This window comes from Ranitomeya imitator, chromosome 4 (genome assembly GCF_032444005.1).
Source record: "Ranitomeya imitator isolate aRanImi1 chromosome 4, aRanImi1.pri, whole genome shotgun sequence".
Lineage (NCBI taxonomy): Eukaryota > Metazoa > Chordata > Amphibia > Anura > Dendrobatidae > Ranitomeya > Ranitomeya imitator.
Window position 1 is genome coordinate 185,795,944 of NC_091285.1, and position 17,639 is coordinate 185,813,582.

General features: G+C 43.6%; 1 protein-coding gene across 1 annotated transcript in view; it reads left to right on the forward strand.

The window, feature by feature from the left end:
* Nucleotides 1–17,639, forward strand: part of LOC138675711 (ovomucoid-like) — a 55,859-nt gene that overhangs the window by 22,392 nt on the left and 15,828 nt on the right. The window contains exons 7-9 of the mRNA XM_069764173.1: nucleotides 3,980–4,098; nucleotides 7,732–7,777; nucleotides 13,874–13,992. Coding sequence (XP_069620274.1) covers nucleotides 3,980–4,098; nucleotides 7,732–7,777; nucleotides 13,874–13,992 — 284 coding nt within the window. The remainder of the gene's footprint in view (nucleotides 1–3,979; nucleotides 4,099–7,731; nucleotides 7,778–13,873; nucleotides 13,993–17,639) is intronic.

Sequence of the window (17,639 nt, forward strand, 5' to 3'; positions counted from 1 at the left end):
CTAATTTAAATATTGGAATGTGTTATTCCCCTAATACTGTGAATATTGGGTATTAGTGTTTTACCTCTTAAGGAATAGGAATTTTTGTTTAGCTTTTGTTCGTCCATAATGCCAATTTGCAAAAATTTCTAGATTTCTGTTTTTTTTCCAGTCAAAATGGGGTGCAGAATGTACATTAATGAGAAAAAATGAACTTTTTTGAATTTACCAAATGGCTGCAATGAAACAGAGTGAAAAATTTAAAGGAGTCTGAATACTTTCTGTACTCACAGTACGTATATATATATATATATATATATATATATATATATATATATATATATATACACCGTATATACTCGAGTATAAGCCGACCCGAGTATAAGCCGACCCCCCCTAATTTTGCCACAAAAAACTGGGAAAACTTATTGGCTCGAGTATAAGCCTAGGGTGGAAATGCTGCATTTACCGGTGAATTTCAAAAATAAAAATAGATCATTATTTCCCCATAGCTGTGCCATATAGTGCTCTGCACGTTCATATTTCCCCATAGCTGTGCCCCATATAGTGCTCTGCACCGTTCATATTTCCCCATAGCTCTGACATATAGTGCTCTGCACCGTTCATATTTCCCCATAGCTGTGCCCCATATAGTGCTCTGCACCGTTCATTTTGTCCCATAGCTGTGCCATATAGTGCTCTGCACCGTTCATTTTGTCCCATAGCTATGCCCCATATACTGTGCTCTGCACCGTTCATTGTGCCCCATAGCTGTGCCCCATATACAGTGCTCTGCACCGTTCATTGTGCCCCATAGCTGTGCCCCATATACAGTGCTCTGCACCGTTCATTTTGTCCCATATCTGTGCCCCATATAGTGCTCTGCACCGTTCATTGTGCCCCATAGATGCTCCACATAAATCTGTGCCGCCGCTGCTGCTGCAATAAAAAAAATACTCACCTTTCTTGCTTGCAGCTCCCGGCGTCCGGTCCCGGCGCATCCATCTTCTTTGACTGATCAGGCAGAGGGCGCCGCGCACACTATATGCGTCATCGCGCCCTCTGACCTGAACAGTCAGAGCGCAGATAGACGCCGGGAAGATGGAGGCGCCGGGAAGGTGGAGCGACGCCCGGCGGCTGGAACGCGGACAGGTAAATATTACATACTTACCTGGTCCCAGCGATCCTGACGCTCCCTCTGCCTGTCACAGCTGGTCTTCGGTGCCGCAGCCTCTTCCTCTATCAGCGGTCACCGGCACCGCTGATTAGAGAAATGAATACGCGGCTCCACCCCTATGGGAGGTGGAGCCGCCTATTCATTTTTCTAATGAGCGGTCCCACGTGACCGCTGAAGAGGGGAAGACGCTGCAGCACAGAAGACCGTGGGACGGCAGGGACAGCGGCAGGATCGCTGGGACTAGGTAAGTATGCCTCAGCTCCCTCACCCCCTCACCCGCCGACCCTGCCACCCACCTTGACTCGAGTATAAGCCGAGAGGGGCACTTTCAGCCCAAAAATCTCGGCTTATACTCGAGTATGTACGGTATATATATATATATATAGCCTTGCGAAAGTATTCGGCTCCCTGGAACTTTTCAACCTTTTCCCACATGTCATGCTTCAAACATAGAGATACCAAATGTAAATTTTTGGTGAAGAATCAACAACAAGTGGAACACAATTGTGAAGCTGAACGAAATTTATTGGTTATTTAAAATTTTTGTGGAAATTATATATATATATATATATATATATATATATATATATATATATACACTGAGCAAAAATATACACTCAATACTTTTGTTTTTGCTCCAATTTTTCATGAGCTAGACTCAAAGATGTAAGACTTTTTCAGTGTATAGAAAAGGCCCTTTTCTCTCAAATGTTAGTTTTATTGATAACATTTTAGGGTTCAAATAACTTTTGACCTGTTTTTAATCCATTCTTTATTAGATGACCTGACAGAAATAAACAGTTATTCTGCCATTTTGATTCTTTTTAATATTTCGGATCCACTTGAATGGAGTAAATATTTTGATATTTTATTTATTTAGAAAATTACAAATTCGATATTTTTGTTCTTGTTCAGATTTTGCAATTTGCATTGTGCGAAATGTGGGAGAATTTAAACTTTTACATTGGTCGTTTTACTTAGATACTTTTTAATGTTTACCATTTTTTTTAATCAAGAAACTTGTATTGATACCAATGTCATACTTTACAGCGTACTAATTTTCGAAGCTAAGAGTCTCATTCAACCCAACTAAATGAGTAGCAAGAAAATAGTCATATTTATACATGTTTCAGAACAAATTCTCCCCCCCCCCCCCTAAAAAAAAAAAAAAACATTCTCCCCCCTACCAACTCCCTCATTTCCCATTGTGGCGTGCAATGAGGAATAATGAAGCAAAATTACAGAAATGCTAAAACTTTAGGACACGGTATTGGGTATTGAATTTGTCTAGCTACTACAGGAATGAGAAACTTCCCATAGAACCAACAGATTGAAGGCAAACTCACTTGCCAGAACCTCTGAAACTACAGCTGGTTGAATGAGTATTATTTTATATATAGTTATGTGTATTTTTACCCCACGTTTATTATGGGCACATTGGATGTTCATAAAACATTTTTGATGTGAATCTGGTTTCCTTGAAAAATTTGAGCAAATCAGCGAATTTGAATGTTTGCAAATATTCTCATCCATATCTTTTACAGGGAACCTCTCAATAACACTACACAAGCAGAGGCAGTGCAGGAAATGGCATTGCAAAGATTCTTTTAAGGGGTTGTCCGATCTAAAATTACAAGTTTTGAATTCGCCAAGCGTATGCATGCTGTGAAGATTCGCCGGTGTCAGTGCCAGAAATGGTGGTCATGACCAGAAGTATATACATACTCCCTGCCAGAATCCGACTAGGCTTTTTCTTGCCTCATACAATACACTTGCATTGAGTACACTAGAAACAGTCTAGTTGGATTCAGGTCGGGAGTATGCATATCGCATACTTGAGTCACAGGACCGCCACTCTTGGCTCTGACACCTGCGAGTCCTCAGAACACACAGTGCATGTGCTGGGAGGATTCACAAGTCTGGAGTCATATAGAGTGACTACTCACTTTCCATTTTAGACCAGACAACCCCTTTTGAGGCACATTATAAAAGATACCTATTACAATGTCATCCACTATAATATTTTCCCAAAATGTGACTTTAATCATGTGCAAATGAGGATCACACAAGACGTAGCAGTGTGCTTGCAGTCTTTGACTACTCTTTAAGTCTTGCTGATGCCGCACTGGCGGGACAGCACTGGCGGAGAGAAGCGAAGAAGAGCAGATACCCATTTGGTTATTCATTTGACACCGCATATTTGGGATTTATCCACATCTCATGCCCACAGTCCTTCTCTACGCTGCATAAACTGACCCGTGGTGGATGTTTGAAGCCTACAAAATGTCAATTTCTCCTGAATGTTTGCTGAGTTTATGTGCTTATTTTCCCCGTAGACTTGCATTAGATGCGGAAAATCTGCAGTTAAAAAAATCATATGAGTTTTAGTGCATATGTAATCCACAAAAGACTGTACCAACAAAGTTTAGTCAAAGCCGAACAGGATGTATCACAAGCAAAGCAGCTTTATTTAAAACGTGACATACCAAGAAGAGACAAAATCCTTAGTGTCAAAAACTAAATAAAAACACAATGAAAACCATGCGGGTAACCTAATTGACCTAAATAGTTGTAGAAATGCTTCAGAATATCTATAGCATCAAAAACTCACCAAACATTCATTATTGGACCTTAGCCCAATTGATAAGGACCTTTCAAAATGCTTTAGACTTCCCTAGCCTAAACTACATCTGCTTGCTCAAGACTATTATTGGTGACAGGTTCCCTTTATGCCTCTATCTTTTCCTTTCCAAGTTTTTACATTTTGAGACCTTCTGTGTTTTACATCTCATTACATCTCATGTATTTTCTCTTGTATATCAGCGAGTTCAGGATGAATGTGAAGGAATTGGAGAGTTTTGTACTTTTGACTATAAACCAGTCTGTGGATCTGATGCTGTCACCTATCCCAATAAATGCACATTCTGCAATGCTAAGAAAAGGTGAGTTTTAGAAGTATCATATCAACCATTGCCAATGCTATAAAGTATGATAGTCTATCAAAACTACATGGTGTTGTCTACTGCTCAGACAATCCCTCCTTAAATACTGTATTTCTCACTGTAAAATAAAAATAGTATATACTCCCCTCCCTTACCAGTGCCATTCCAGCGATTTTGGCGCCGTGTCTGCTGAGGCTCGCGTGACATTGGCTGCGGTGTTCACAAGGCATAATAATCAGCGGTCGCTAATGGACACCTTCGTATCCTGGATGTCCAAAGGAAGTGTCGGAACTGCAGCCCGCTAGAGACCGCTGATTGGTATGCCATGTGAACATTGCAGCAAATGTCATGCAAACCCTGGGAAACCTGGCGCCAACATTGCTGGCACCAGGTGTGAATATCTGATACTTTAGTACTGATAAATAGACATAGTGCAGAATAGATTACATACGACACATTATATATGTATGTATATATATATATATATATATATCATAAGAATGGTGCTTTGTTTGAAGTACAGGGTGGGCCATTTATATGGATACACCTAAATAAAATGGGAATGGTTGTTGATATCAACTTCTTGTTTGTGACACATTAGTATATGGAAGGGGGAAAACTTTTCAAGATGGGTGGTGACTATGTCGACCATTTTGAAGTCAGTCATTTTGTATCCAACTTTATTTTTTCCAATGGGAAAAGGGTCATGTGCCACATCAAACTTATTGAGAATTTCACAAGAAAAACAATGGTTTTTCCAACTCCTCCCGACGCTCTGGTGCTAAAGATGGTATGCGACGCACATGGTATGTGACCGCGACGTCATCAGAGGTCCTGCGCGCCTGCGCGAGAAGGATCTTCCATGACGTCACTGGGCAATATACTACGTGGCTCTGTGCTGTATACTACGTGACTGGGCAATATACAACGTGACTGGGCAATATACTACTTCACTGGGCAATATACTACGTGGCTGGGCAATATACTACATGGCTGGGCAATATACTATGTGGCTGGGCAATATACTACGTGGCTCTGTGCTGTACGTCACTGGGCAATATACTACGTAACTGGGCAATATACTACGTGGCTGGGCAATATGCTCTGTGCTGTATACTACGTCGCTGGGCAATATACTGCGTGACTGGGCAATATACTACGTGGCTGGGCAATATACTACGTGACTGGGCAATATACTACGTCGCTGGGCAATATACTACGTGACTGGGCAATATACTACGTGACTGGGCAATATACTACGTGGCTGGGCAATATACTACGTGGGCTATGCAATATACTACGTGACTGGGCAATATACTACGTGGGCTGTGCAATATACTACGTGGCTGGGCAATATACTATGTGACTTGGCAATATACAACGTGACTGGGCAATATACTACTTCACTGGGCAATATATTACTTCACTGGGCAATATACTACTTCACTGGGCAATATACTACGTGGCTGGGCAATATACTACATGGCTGGGCAATATACTATGTGGCTGGGCAATATACTACGTGGCTCTGTGCTGTACGTCACTGGGCAATATACTACATAACTGGGCAATATACTACGTGGCTGGGCAATATGCTCTGTGCTGTATACTACGTCGCTGGGCAATATACTGCGTGACTGGGCAATATACTACGTGGGCTGTGCTATATACTACGTGGTTGGGCAATATACTACGTGACTGGGCAATATACTATGTGGCTGGGCAATATACTACGTGACTGGGCAATATACTACGTCGCTGGGCAATATACTACGTGACTGGGCAATATACTACGTGACTGGGCAATATACTACGTGGCTGGGCAATATACTACGTGACTGGGCAATATACTATGTGACTGGGCAATATACTATGTGACTGGGCAATATACTACGTGGGCTGTGCAATATACTACGTGGCTGGGCAATATACTATGTGACTTGGCAATATACAATGTGACTGGGCAATATACTACTTCACTGGGCAATATATTACTTCACTGGGCAATATACTACTTCACTGGGCAATATACTACGTGGCTGGGCAATATACTACATGGCTGGGCAATATACTATGTGGCTGGGCAATATACTACGTGACTGGGCAATATACTACGTCGCTGGGCAATATACTACGTAACTGGGCAATATACTACGTGACTGGGCAATATACTACGTGGCTGGGCAATATACTACGTGACTGGGCAATATACTATGTGACTGGGCAATATACTATGTGACTGGGCAATATACTACGTGGCTGGGCAATATACTACGTGACTGGGCAATATACTACGTGACTGGGAAATATACTACGTGACTGGGAAATATACTACGTGGCTGGGCAATATACTACGTGACTGGGCAATATACTACGTGACTGGGCAATATACTATGTGACTGGGCAATATACTATGTGACTGGGCAATATACTACGTGGCTGGGCAATATACTACGTGGCTGGGCAATATACTACGTAGCTGGGCAATATACTACGTGACTGGGCAATATACTACGTGACTGGGAAATATACTACGTGACTGGGCAATATACTACGTGGCTGGGCAATATACTACGTGACTGGGTAATATACTACGTGGCTGGGCAATATACTACATGGCTGGGCAATATGCTACGTGACTGGGCAATATACTACGTGGCTGGGCAATATACTACGTGACTGGGAAATATACTACGTGGCTGGGCAATATACTACGTGACTGGGCAATATACTACGTGGCTGGGCAATATACTACGTGACTGGGCAATATACTACGTGACTGGGCAATATACTACGTGGCTGGACAATATACTACGTGGCTGGGCAATATACTACGTGGCTGGGCAATATACTACGTGGCTGGGCAATATACTACGTGACTGGGCAATATACTATGTGGCTGGGCAATATACTACGTGGCTGGACAATATACTACGTGGCTGGGCAATATACTACGTGGCTGGGCAATATACTACGTGACTGGGCAATATACTATGTGGCTGGGCAATATACTACGTGGCTGGGCAATATACTACGTGGCTGGGCAATATACTACGTGACTGGGCAATATACTATGTGGCTGGGCAATATACTACGTGGCTGGACAATATACTACGTGGCTGGGCAATATACTACGTGGCTGGGCAATATACTACGTGACTGGGCAATATACTATGTGGCTGGGCAATATACTACGTGGCTGGGCAATATACTACGTGGCTGGGCAATATACTACGTGACTGGGCAATATACTACGTGGCTGGGCAATATACTACGTGACTGGGCAATATACTACGTGGCTGGGCAATATACTATGTGGACATGCATATTCTAGAATACCCGATGCGTTAGAATCGGGCCACCATCTAGTACCCATATAACGGACTATGACCATGTATGAGCAGCGCATGGTCAGTAGGCTTCTGTGATTAGATGAAAACAATGAATCGTACATTCACTGACTGCACAGTCTCAAAATAGTTGTCAGCCATGTTCCTGTTAATAACATATACAGTGTTCAAATAAATAGTGACCGCAGTTTCAACAAACTAATGCATTTACCACACAGATAAACCATTGCAGCATTTTACACTAATGTAAATACTTACACAATTTCCCTGTTTTTATTTGCAGTAAATCTGGCCTACTGCTTGCATCCGAAGGAGAATGCCAACCAAAGGTTTATATTTTTATCTATATTTTCTATTAATATTTTCTATTGTACACAATACGTGTTAAAAGTTTCTTCTGAAAATCACAAATTCTCCCCTATCCATAGTATAGGAGGAAACTTGCTGTTGGCTGGAGGTCTGGTTTCTGGGATCCCCCAGCAATCTTAGCACTCTGCAGCTCTGCCTTGAATGGATCGGATGCTTAGTCTCTGCTCCATTCATTGTAAATGGACCTGCTGTAAATAAGCAAGTACAGTGCTTGGCTTTCTCCTGCAGTCCCATGAACAATGAATGTAGTGGGGCTTCAGCACCTTTGCTCCATTCAAGGTAGGGCTGCAGATCTGGGTTCTCAGGGTTCCAGAACTCTGGTTTTGGATTTAATAGGGGATAACTTGGGATTTTGAGAATAAGCATTTAAGACCGTTACATTGTATAGTTACCACTGACTAATCATGTCATGTATGTCATTCACTTTACAGACTGTAAATTATAGAACTTGTAACGCGTAGATAATCCAAAATGACCTGCTATAATGCTGTCACCTCTTTACTGTTATTCATGAGGTTATGTAATTTAGTGGAATTAATATATCTTAGGGCTTGTGCACACAATCGATTATATCGGACAATTGCTATCTGTGGTTTTACCCATGATATTCTATGGGGTTGTGCACGTCTGACTTTGATCTGAGTGTCAAAATCGCCAATGTCAGTCTATGGGTCTGTGAAAAAAAACGGATTGCACTTGGATGACATCAGAGTTACATTCCAAGTTTCACTGACTGTCAAGAATGGGGAGGGTGGAGAAACCTTTTTTTTTTTTTCTCTACAGCTTCCAGAAAAACTGATGCCGCTCTGATTAAACTCTCATCACAGTCTGATCAGAATAATCGGACCGTTTTTTTCAGATGGAGAGAAAACAGTCATAGTCACCTACCTTTAGAACTATTTTGATGTATTGCATGTGGGGTTGAAATTTTTGTGCCAATTGCTGCCAATGTGTAAAACAAAGGAGTACGGGAGTACAAAATATATTGTGAAGTGGATTTTCATGTGCCCATCCAGTAATGGGGTGCATATGAATTGGTAGCAGGGCAGGCCTTGAATTCAATGCAACACTTTTTCAGGAGTTGTACATCTTATGAAAGGGGTATTGTGCGTCGTAATTCTTGGCAGCTCATCCACTCCCAGCATAGGCTACAACAGCTTAGGAGACCCACTGTTTCATAATGGCCCTTTAAGAAGATTAATGCCGCCTGATGCACCAGTAAAAATAGACTCTGTGACTTTAAGAGTCCCTCCTTCGTAAATGAAACAAGATGGGTCTGCTTATGTGTCACACACCACATGGCTAGCTATGGTTGTTAAACGTTACAATGACATTTCCCAGTGAATGTATTTGTAGTGGTTGAAAGCAATGTTAAAGTTGAAAAACGCTTCAAAAACGCAGCGTCTGAGCTAAGCCTATGTGGGGGAGGAAATTTTCAGTCTGGGGTGAAATATTTGGCCTTACAGGCAAGTCATTAACCTGCAAAGGATGTACCTTGACATATTTCCCAGAAAAATCAGTTTTGGTTTCGTTTTCATGTGTTTTTTGTGGCACAGGGAAAAATGGCATGAATCTCAGAAAAAAACAATTAAGGCTGTGAACTAGGAGTCAGGAATGCTTCCAGGGGCGATCCCCATGATGTCCCTGTGTCATTTGAGCAGTGTTTCCATCATTTTCAGACTTTTTTTTAGACCTTAAAAGGACCCCCGGGGGGATCGCGGTAAAAATACTCTGGTCTCCCATAGACTTAGATTGGGCTTGTTGTTCTGGCCGAGTACCCGAGTATGTGACATTTTTGAAATTTTCGCAAAATTTCCGTTTTTTTCACAAATAAACACAAGAAATATCAAAGAAATGTTACCACTATCATAAAGTACAATATGTCACGAGAAAACAATGTCAGAATCACTGGGATCCGTTGAAGCGTTCCAGAGTTATAACCTCATAAAGGGACTGTGGTCAGAATTGGCCCAGTCATTAACGTGCAAACCACCCTTGGGGTAAAGGGGTTAAAAAATGGAAGTGTTAATATTTTGTCAATTAGCAATGAGCAAAGTGAATGAACAAAATAGAAATATTAAATCAAATAAAGATTTGGCATGATGTGACCTCCCATCAAAGCGTCAACTCTTCTAGGTACACTTACACAGTTTTTTAAGGAAAACAGCTGGAAGATCGTTCCAAGCATCATGGAGGATAACTTTACACAAATCCTTCTGTCTTTTTTTGATTAACACCATTCTTATTACTATATGATAAACTGAAAGTGAGAAAACATTTCAAAAAGGTGGAAGGGGAAAAAAGAGCAGCAATTCTACCTCATTTATGGTTTTGTTTCTATGATCACTTAGTGACCTGGTAACTTTGTTCTATGAGTCAGAAAGTTTGTGGTGATACTAAGTGTGTTTAGATTATATATATATATATATACTAGCTATTGAACCCGTTCTACGCCCGGGTGGCGAGCATTTATATTGGTATATGGTCTCCATCCTGGTATGTGCTGCTCCATCCTGCGTCCCCATCCTGTCATGTGCTGCACCATCCTGCGTCCCCATCCTGTCATGTGCTGCTCCCATCCTGCGCCCCCATCCTGTCATGTGCTGCTCCCATCCTGCGCCTCCATTCTGTCATTTGCTGCTCCCATCCTGTCATGTGCTGCTCCCATCCTGCGCCCCCGTTTTGTCATGTGCTGCTCCCATCCTGCGCCCCCATCCTGTCATGTGCTGCTCCCATCCTGCGCCTCCTTTCTGTCATTTGCTGCTCCCATCCTGTCATGTGCTGCTCCCTTCCTGCATCCCCATCCTGACATGTGCTGCTCTATCCTGCGTCCCCATCCTGTCATGTGCTGCTCCATCCTGCGCCCCCGTTCTGTCATGTGCTGCTCCCATCCTGCGCCCCCGTCCTGTCATGTGCTGCTCCCATCCTGCGCCTCCATTCTGTCATTTGCTGCTCCCATCCTGTCATGTGCTGCTCCCATCCTGCGCCCCCGTTCTGTCATGTGCTGCTCCCATCCTGCGCCCCCGTTCTGTCATGTGCTGCTCCCATCCTGCGCCCCCGTTCTGTCATGTGCTGCTCCCATCCTGCGCCCCCGTTCTGTCATGTGCTGCTCCCATCCTGCGCCCGTTCTGTCATGTGCTGCTCCCATCCTGCGCCCGTTCTGTCATGTGCTGCTGCCATCCTGCGCCCGTTCTGTCATGTGCTGCTCCTATCCTACGCCCGTTCTGTCATGTGCTGCTCCCATCCTGCGCCCGTTCTGTCATGTGCTGCTCCCATCCTGCTCCCCCGTTCTGTCATGTGCTGCTGCCATCCTTCGCCCGTTCTGTCATGTGCTGCTGCCATCCTGCGCCCGTTCTGTCATGTGCTGCTGCCATCCTGCGCCCGTTCTGTCAAGTGCTGCTGCCATCCTTCGCCCGTTCTGTCATGTGCTGCTGCCATCCTGGGCCCGTTCTGTCATGTGCTGCTGCCATCCTGCGCCCGTTCTGTCATGTGCTGCTGCCATCCTGCGCCCGTTCTGTCATGTGCTGCTCCCATCCTGCTCCCCCGTTCTGTCATGTGCTGCTGCCATCCTTCGCCCGTTCTGTCATGTGCTGCTGCCATCCTGCGCCCGTTCTGTCATGTGCTGCTGCCATCCTGCGCCCGTTCTGTCATGTGCTGCTGCCATCCTTCGCCCGTTCTGTCATGTGCTGCTGCCATCCTGGGCCCGTTCTGTCATGTGCTGCTGCCATCCTGCGCCCGTTCTGTCATGTGCTGCTGCCATCCTGCGCCCGTTCTGTCATGTGCTGCTGCCATCCTAGGGCCGTTCTGTCATGTGCTGCTGCCATCCTGCCTCCGTTCTGTCATGTGCTGCTCCCATCCTGCGCCACCATTGTATGATATGCCCCCCATAAGACGCTCCAGTGTGTATGCCCCCGTATGTTGCTGCCATATAAAAAAAAAAAAAAATACCATACTCACCTATCGTCCGGCTCCACTGCAGGTGTGTCTTCAAGAAAATGGTGCCGAAAAGCGCGGACTGCGCAGGCGCCGATTCCGGCAGCAGGAATCGGCGCCTGCGCAGTCCGCGCTTTCCGGCGCCATTTTCTTGAAGACACACTCCGGCTCCTCTGCCTGTGACTGGTAAGTCAGAGGGCGGCGCCGGCGCGTATTAAGCGCGTCTCGCGCCCTCTGAACTGTCACAGCAGAGGAGCCGGGAGACGGAGCTGCACGCAGCGCTGGAACGGGGGACAGGTGAACATACTTACCCTCCTGGCGGTCCCTGACTCTCCGGTGGAGATCGCGGTATGCGTTCAGTGTTTACGCATACCGCGATCTCCTGGGAGCGTCACTCTGTGGGGGCCAGACTGCGCCGCGCTTGCGCCTGCGCAGTCTATAAAGGCTTCGGACAGAGTGACGCTCCCAGCGTTATATTATAGATATATATATATGTATATACATACATACATACATACATACATACACTGAACAAAAATAAAAACTCTACACTTTTGTTTTCCTTCAATTTTTCATGAGCTAAACTCAAAAGATCGAAGACTTTTTCAGTGTACAGAAAGGACCCTTTTCTCTCAAATGTTAGTTTTATTGATAACATTTTAGGGTTTATTTAACTTTTGATTTATATTTAATCCATTATTTATTAGATTACCTCACAGAAATAAACAATTATTCTGCAATTTTGATTATTTTTTCTATTTCTGATCCACTTGAATGGGATAAATATTTTTATATTTTATTTATTTAGAAAATGACAAAGTCAATATTTTTTTATTGTTCAGATTTTGCAATTTGCATTGTGAGAAATGTGAGAGAATTTAAACTTTCATATTGGTCATGTTACTTTGGTACTTTTTAATGTTTACCATTTTTTTAATCAAGAAACTTGTATTGATACCAATGCCATAATTTACAGCGTACTAATTTGTGAAGCTAAGAGTCTCATGCAACCCAACTAAATGAGTAGCAAGAAAATACAGTAATATTTATACATGTTTCAGAACAAATCCCACCCCAAGAAAAAAAAAAAAACATTCTCCCCCTACCAACTCCTTCATTTCCCGTTGTGGTGTGCAATGAGCAATAACACACAGTGCATGTGCTGGGAGGATTCACAAGTCTGGAGTCATATAGAGTGACTACTCACTTTCCATTTTAGACCGGACAACCCCTTTAAGGCATAGTATAAAATATACCTATTACAATGTCATCCACTATAATATATTCCAAAATGTGACTTTTAATCATGTGCAAATGAGGATCACACAAGACGTAGCAGTGTGCTTGCAGTCTTTGACTACTCTTTAACTCTTGCTGATGCCGCACTGGCGGGAAAGCATCGGCGGAGAGAAGCGAAGAACAGCAGATACCCATTTGGTTATTCATTTGACACCGCATATTTTTGCACCAAAAACAGAGTCTTACAGTTCCAGCCGAGTGGATGGGATTCATCCACATCTCATGCCCACTGTCCTTCTCTACGCTGCATAAACTGACCCGTGGTGGATGTTTGAAGCCTACACAATGTCAATTTCTCCTGAGTGTTTGCTGAGTTTATGTGCTTATTTTCCCCGTAGACTTGCATTAGATGCGGAAAATCTGCAGTTAAAAAAATCCTATGAGTTTTAGTGCGCATGTAATCCACAAAAGACTGTACCAACAAAGTTTAGTCAAAGCCAAACAGGATGTATCACAAGCAAAGCAGCTTTATTTAAAACGTGACATACCAAGAAGAGACAAAATCCTTAGTGTCAAAAACTAAATAAAAACACAATGAAAACCATGCGGGTAACCTAATTGACCTAAATAGTTGCAGAAATGCTTCAGTAAATCTATAGCATCAAAAACTCACCAAATATTCATTATTGGACCTTAGCCCAATTGACAAGGACCTTTCACAATGTTTAGACTTCCCTAGCCTAAACTACATCTGCTTGCTCAAGACGATTATTGGTGACAGGTTCCCTTTATGCCTCTATCTTTTCCTTTCCAAGCTTTTACATTTTGAGACCTTCTGTGTTTTACATCTCATTACATCTCACTTATTTTCTCTTGTATATCAGCCAGTTCAGGATGAATGTGAAGGAATGAGAGCGTTTTGTACTTTTGACTATAAACCAGTCTGTGGATCTGATGCTGTCACCTATCCCAATAAATGCACATTCTGCAATGCTAAGAAAAGGTGAGTTTTAGAAGTATTTCTCTCTCTAAAATAAAAACAGTATATACTCCTCTCCCTTACCAGTGCCATTCCAGCTATGTCCTTGCTGTGTCGGCTGAGGCTCGAGTGACATTGTTATTCTCATAGACACTGCAGCCAGTCAGCCATCGCTAATGGATACCTTCGTAGCTCTGATGTCCAAAGGAAGAGTAAGAACTGCAGATCATTAGCGACCGTTGATTTTTATGCCTTGTGAACACTGCAGCAAATGTCACTTGAACCCTGGGAGACCTGGCGTCAACATTGCTGATACAAAATATGAGTTTCTGGTACTTTTATTTTATATTGGGGAATAAAGTATTTAAGAAGGGATTGTCTAAATAGTAGACAACCTCTTTAAGGCCTCTTTCACACTTCCGTCTTTTTGTTTCCGTTAAAATCCGTTGTTTTGTGAAAAAAAACGGATCCAGCAAATGTTTTTGTATGTCGGAAAATCGCCCAGCAACAGATCCTGCGCTGTCCGTCATTGGCGGTAATGGAAGCCGGTGGATGCAGGATCTGTCGCTGACCGTCAAAAGCAGGAATCCAGTAACGGATGCCGTCTTTTCAAACTGATCATGCGCGGAAGAATTTCCAGTCAGGGAACTTCTCTCTCGCTCTCTCTGTTTTTACTATTGATGCTGCCTATGCAGGATCAATAGTAAAAAGATATAATGTTAAAAATAATTTAAAAAAAAAATCGGGATAATCTTACCTTCCGGCGTCCCTCGCAGCCTTCCCGATGCTCGCAATGCTCCCGGCAGCTCCCATTCCCAGTGATGCCTTGCGAAATGACCCGATGATGTAGCGGTCATCACAGGTCATTGTCTCGCAATGTATCACTGGGAACAGGAGCTGCCGGGAGCATCGCGAGCATCGGGAAGGATGCGGGGGGTCGCAGGAAGGCTGCGGGAGATGCCGGAAGGTAAGAATATCACGATTTTTTATTTTGTTTATTATTTTTTAACATGGGTTGTGTTGTGTATGCGTTTTCACAGTGAAAAAATGCGACGAAGATGTATACACAACGTGTGCACATACCCTTAAATTCTGGCAACAACTGCCTTGACGGACCCGTCAAAAAACGGATCCAGTTCATCCGTTTTTTACAATCTGCCCAGGATCCGTCTGTTCAACATTTTGATGGATTGTGACTGATTTTAAAAAAAACGAAGTGTGAAAGAGGCCTAATGTGTTGTTTCTAAACTAATAAATAGACAGTGCAGAATAGATTATGTATAACGCATATAAATTCGGCCTGTATTCAGTCTATGCACTGCAGCTTAACATAGGGACTGACGTTATGTAAGCATGGTGGGAACGGCAACTTTTTCTTAATGTTGTACCAAAATATATATTCACTGCTCAAAAAAATAAAGGGAACACTAAAATACCGCATCCTAGATATCTCTGAATGAAATATTCCAGTTGCAGATTTTTATTCATTGCATAGTGGAATGTGTTCAGAACAATCAAACATAACAATTATCAATGTAAATCAAAATGAATATCCCATGGAGGTCTGGATTTGGAATGATACTCAAAATCAAAGTGGAAAATCAACTTACAGGCTGATCAACTTCAGTGGAAATGCCTCATTACAATGAAAAGATGCTCAGCATTATGTGTGGCCCCCACGTGCCTGTATGACCTCACTACTGTACAACGCCTGGGCATGCTCCTGATGAGGCAGCAGATGGTCTCCTGAGCGATCTTCTCCCAGACCTGGACTAAAGCATCCGCCAACTCCTGGACAGTCTGTGGTGCAACGTGACATTGGTGGATGGAGTGAGACATGATGTCCCAGATGTGCTCAATCGGATTCAGGTCTGGGGAATGGGCGGGCCAGTCTGTAGCCTCAATGCCTTCATCTTGCAGGAACTGCTGACACACTCCAGCCACATGAGATCTGGAATTGCCATGCATTAGAGGAACCCAGGGCCAACTGCACCAGCATATGGTCTCACAATGGGTCTGAGGATCTCATCTCGGTACCTAATGGCAGTCAGGCTACCTCTGGTGAGCACATGGAGGGCTGTGCGGCCCTCCAAAGAAATGCCACCCCACACCATTACTGACCCACTGCCAAACTGGTCATGCTGAAGGATTTTGCAGGCAGCAGATCACTCTCCACGGCATCTCCAGACTCTGTCACATGTGCTCAGTGTGAACCTGCTTTCATCTGTGACGAGCACAGGGCGCCAATGGTAAATTTTGCCAATCCTGGTGTTCTGTGGCAAATGCCAAGCTTCCTGCACAGTGTTGGGCTGTGAGCACAACCCCCATCTGTAGACGTCGGGCAATCAGACCATCCTCATGGAGTCAGTTTCTAACCGTTTGTGCAGACACCTGCACATTTGTGGCCTGCTGGAGGTCATTTTGCAGGGCTCTGGCAGTGCTCCTCCTGTTCCTCCTTGCACGAAGGCGGAGGTAGTGGTCCTGCTGCCGGATTGTTGCCCTCCTATGGCCCCCTCCATATCTCCTGGTGATCTAGCCTGTCTCCTGGCAGTGAATCCAGCCTCTGGACAGTACGCTGACAGACAGCGCAAACCATCTTGCCACAGCTCACATTGATGTGCCATACTGGATGAGCTGCACTACCTGAGCCACTTGTGTGGGTTGTAGAGTCTGTCTCATGCTACCACGAATGTGAAAGCACAACCGACATTCAAAAGTGACCAAAACATCAGCCAGAAAGCATTGGTACTGAGATGTGGTCTGTGGTCTCCACCTGCAGAACCATTCCTTTACTGAGGGTGTCTTGATAATTGCCAATATTTTCCATCTGTTGTCTATTCCATTTGCACAACAGCATGTGAAATTGATTGTCAATCAGTGTTGCTTCCTAAGTGGACAATTTGATTTCACAGAAGTTTGATTTTCTTGGAGATACATTCTGTTGTTTAAGTGTTCCCTTTATTTTTTTGAGCAGTGTATGTACAGTGTGGAAAATAGGTATTTGCCAATACCACTGCCAATTTTGCACATTTTCACACCTACGAAGAATGGAGAGGTCTGTCATTTTTATTGTAGGTACACTCCAAATGTGAAAGACAGAATCTAAAAATAAAAACCAGAAAATCACATTGTCTGAATTTTAAATAATTAAATTGCACTCTATTGCATGAACTAAGTATTTGATCACCTACCAACCAGCAAGAATGCTGGCTCTCAGAGACCTCTTGTTTTTTCATAACAAGCCCTCCTACTCTGCACTCATTACCTGTATTAATTGCACCTGTTTGAACTTGTTACCTGACAATCAATCACTCCAAGCTGTGAACTGGACTTATTATTTTGGGAAGGTACCAATATTCATAGACCTTCCCTGCCTATTAATATCAGCTACAAGCTGTCTTCTCTGCCTTTGCAGGTAAAAATGGGAAGACCCTTGACATAGGGCCCCCTTTTTGAATAACCAGGTAAGACAAATTGGGGGCTGATTTTAATAGGCTGGGAAGGTCCATGGATATTGGCCCCTTCCCAACCTAATAAGACCTGCTCTCAGCCGACCCAGACATGGCACATCCATTTGATGTACCAATTCTGGCGCTTATCCTGGGCTCTTCACAATTGACTTGGTGCGATGGAAATTGGCGTAATAGTTCTTGGGGTTGATGTCAGCTGTG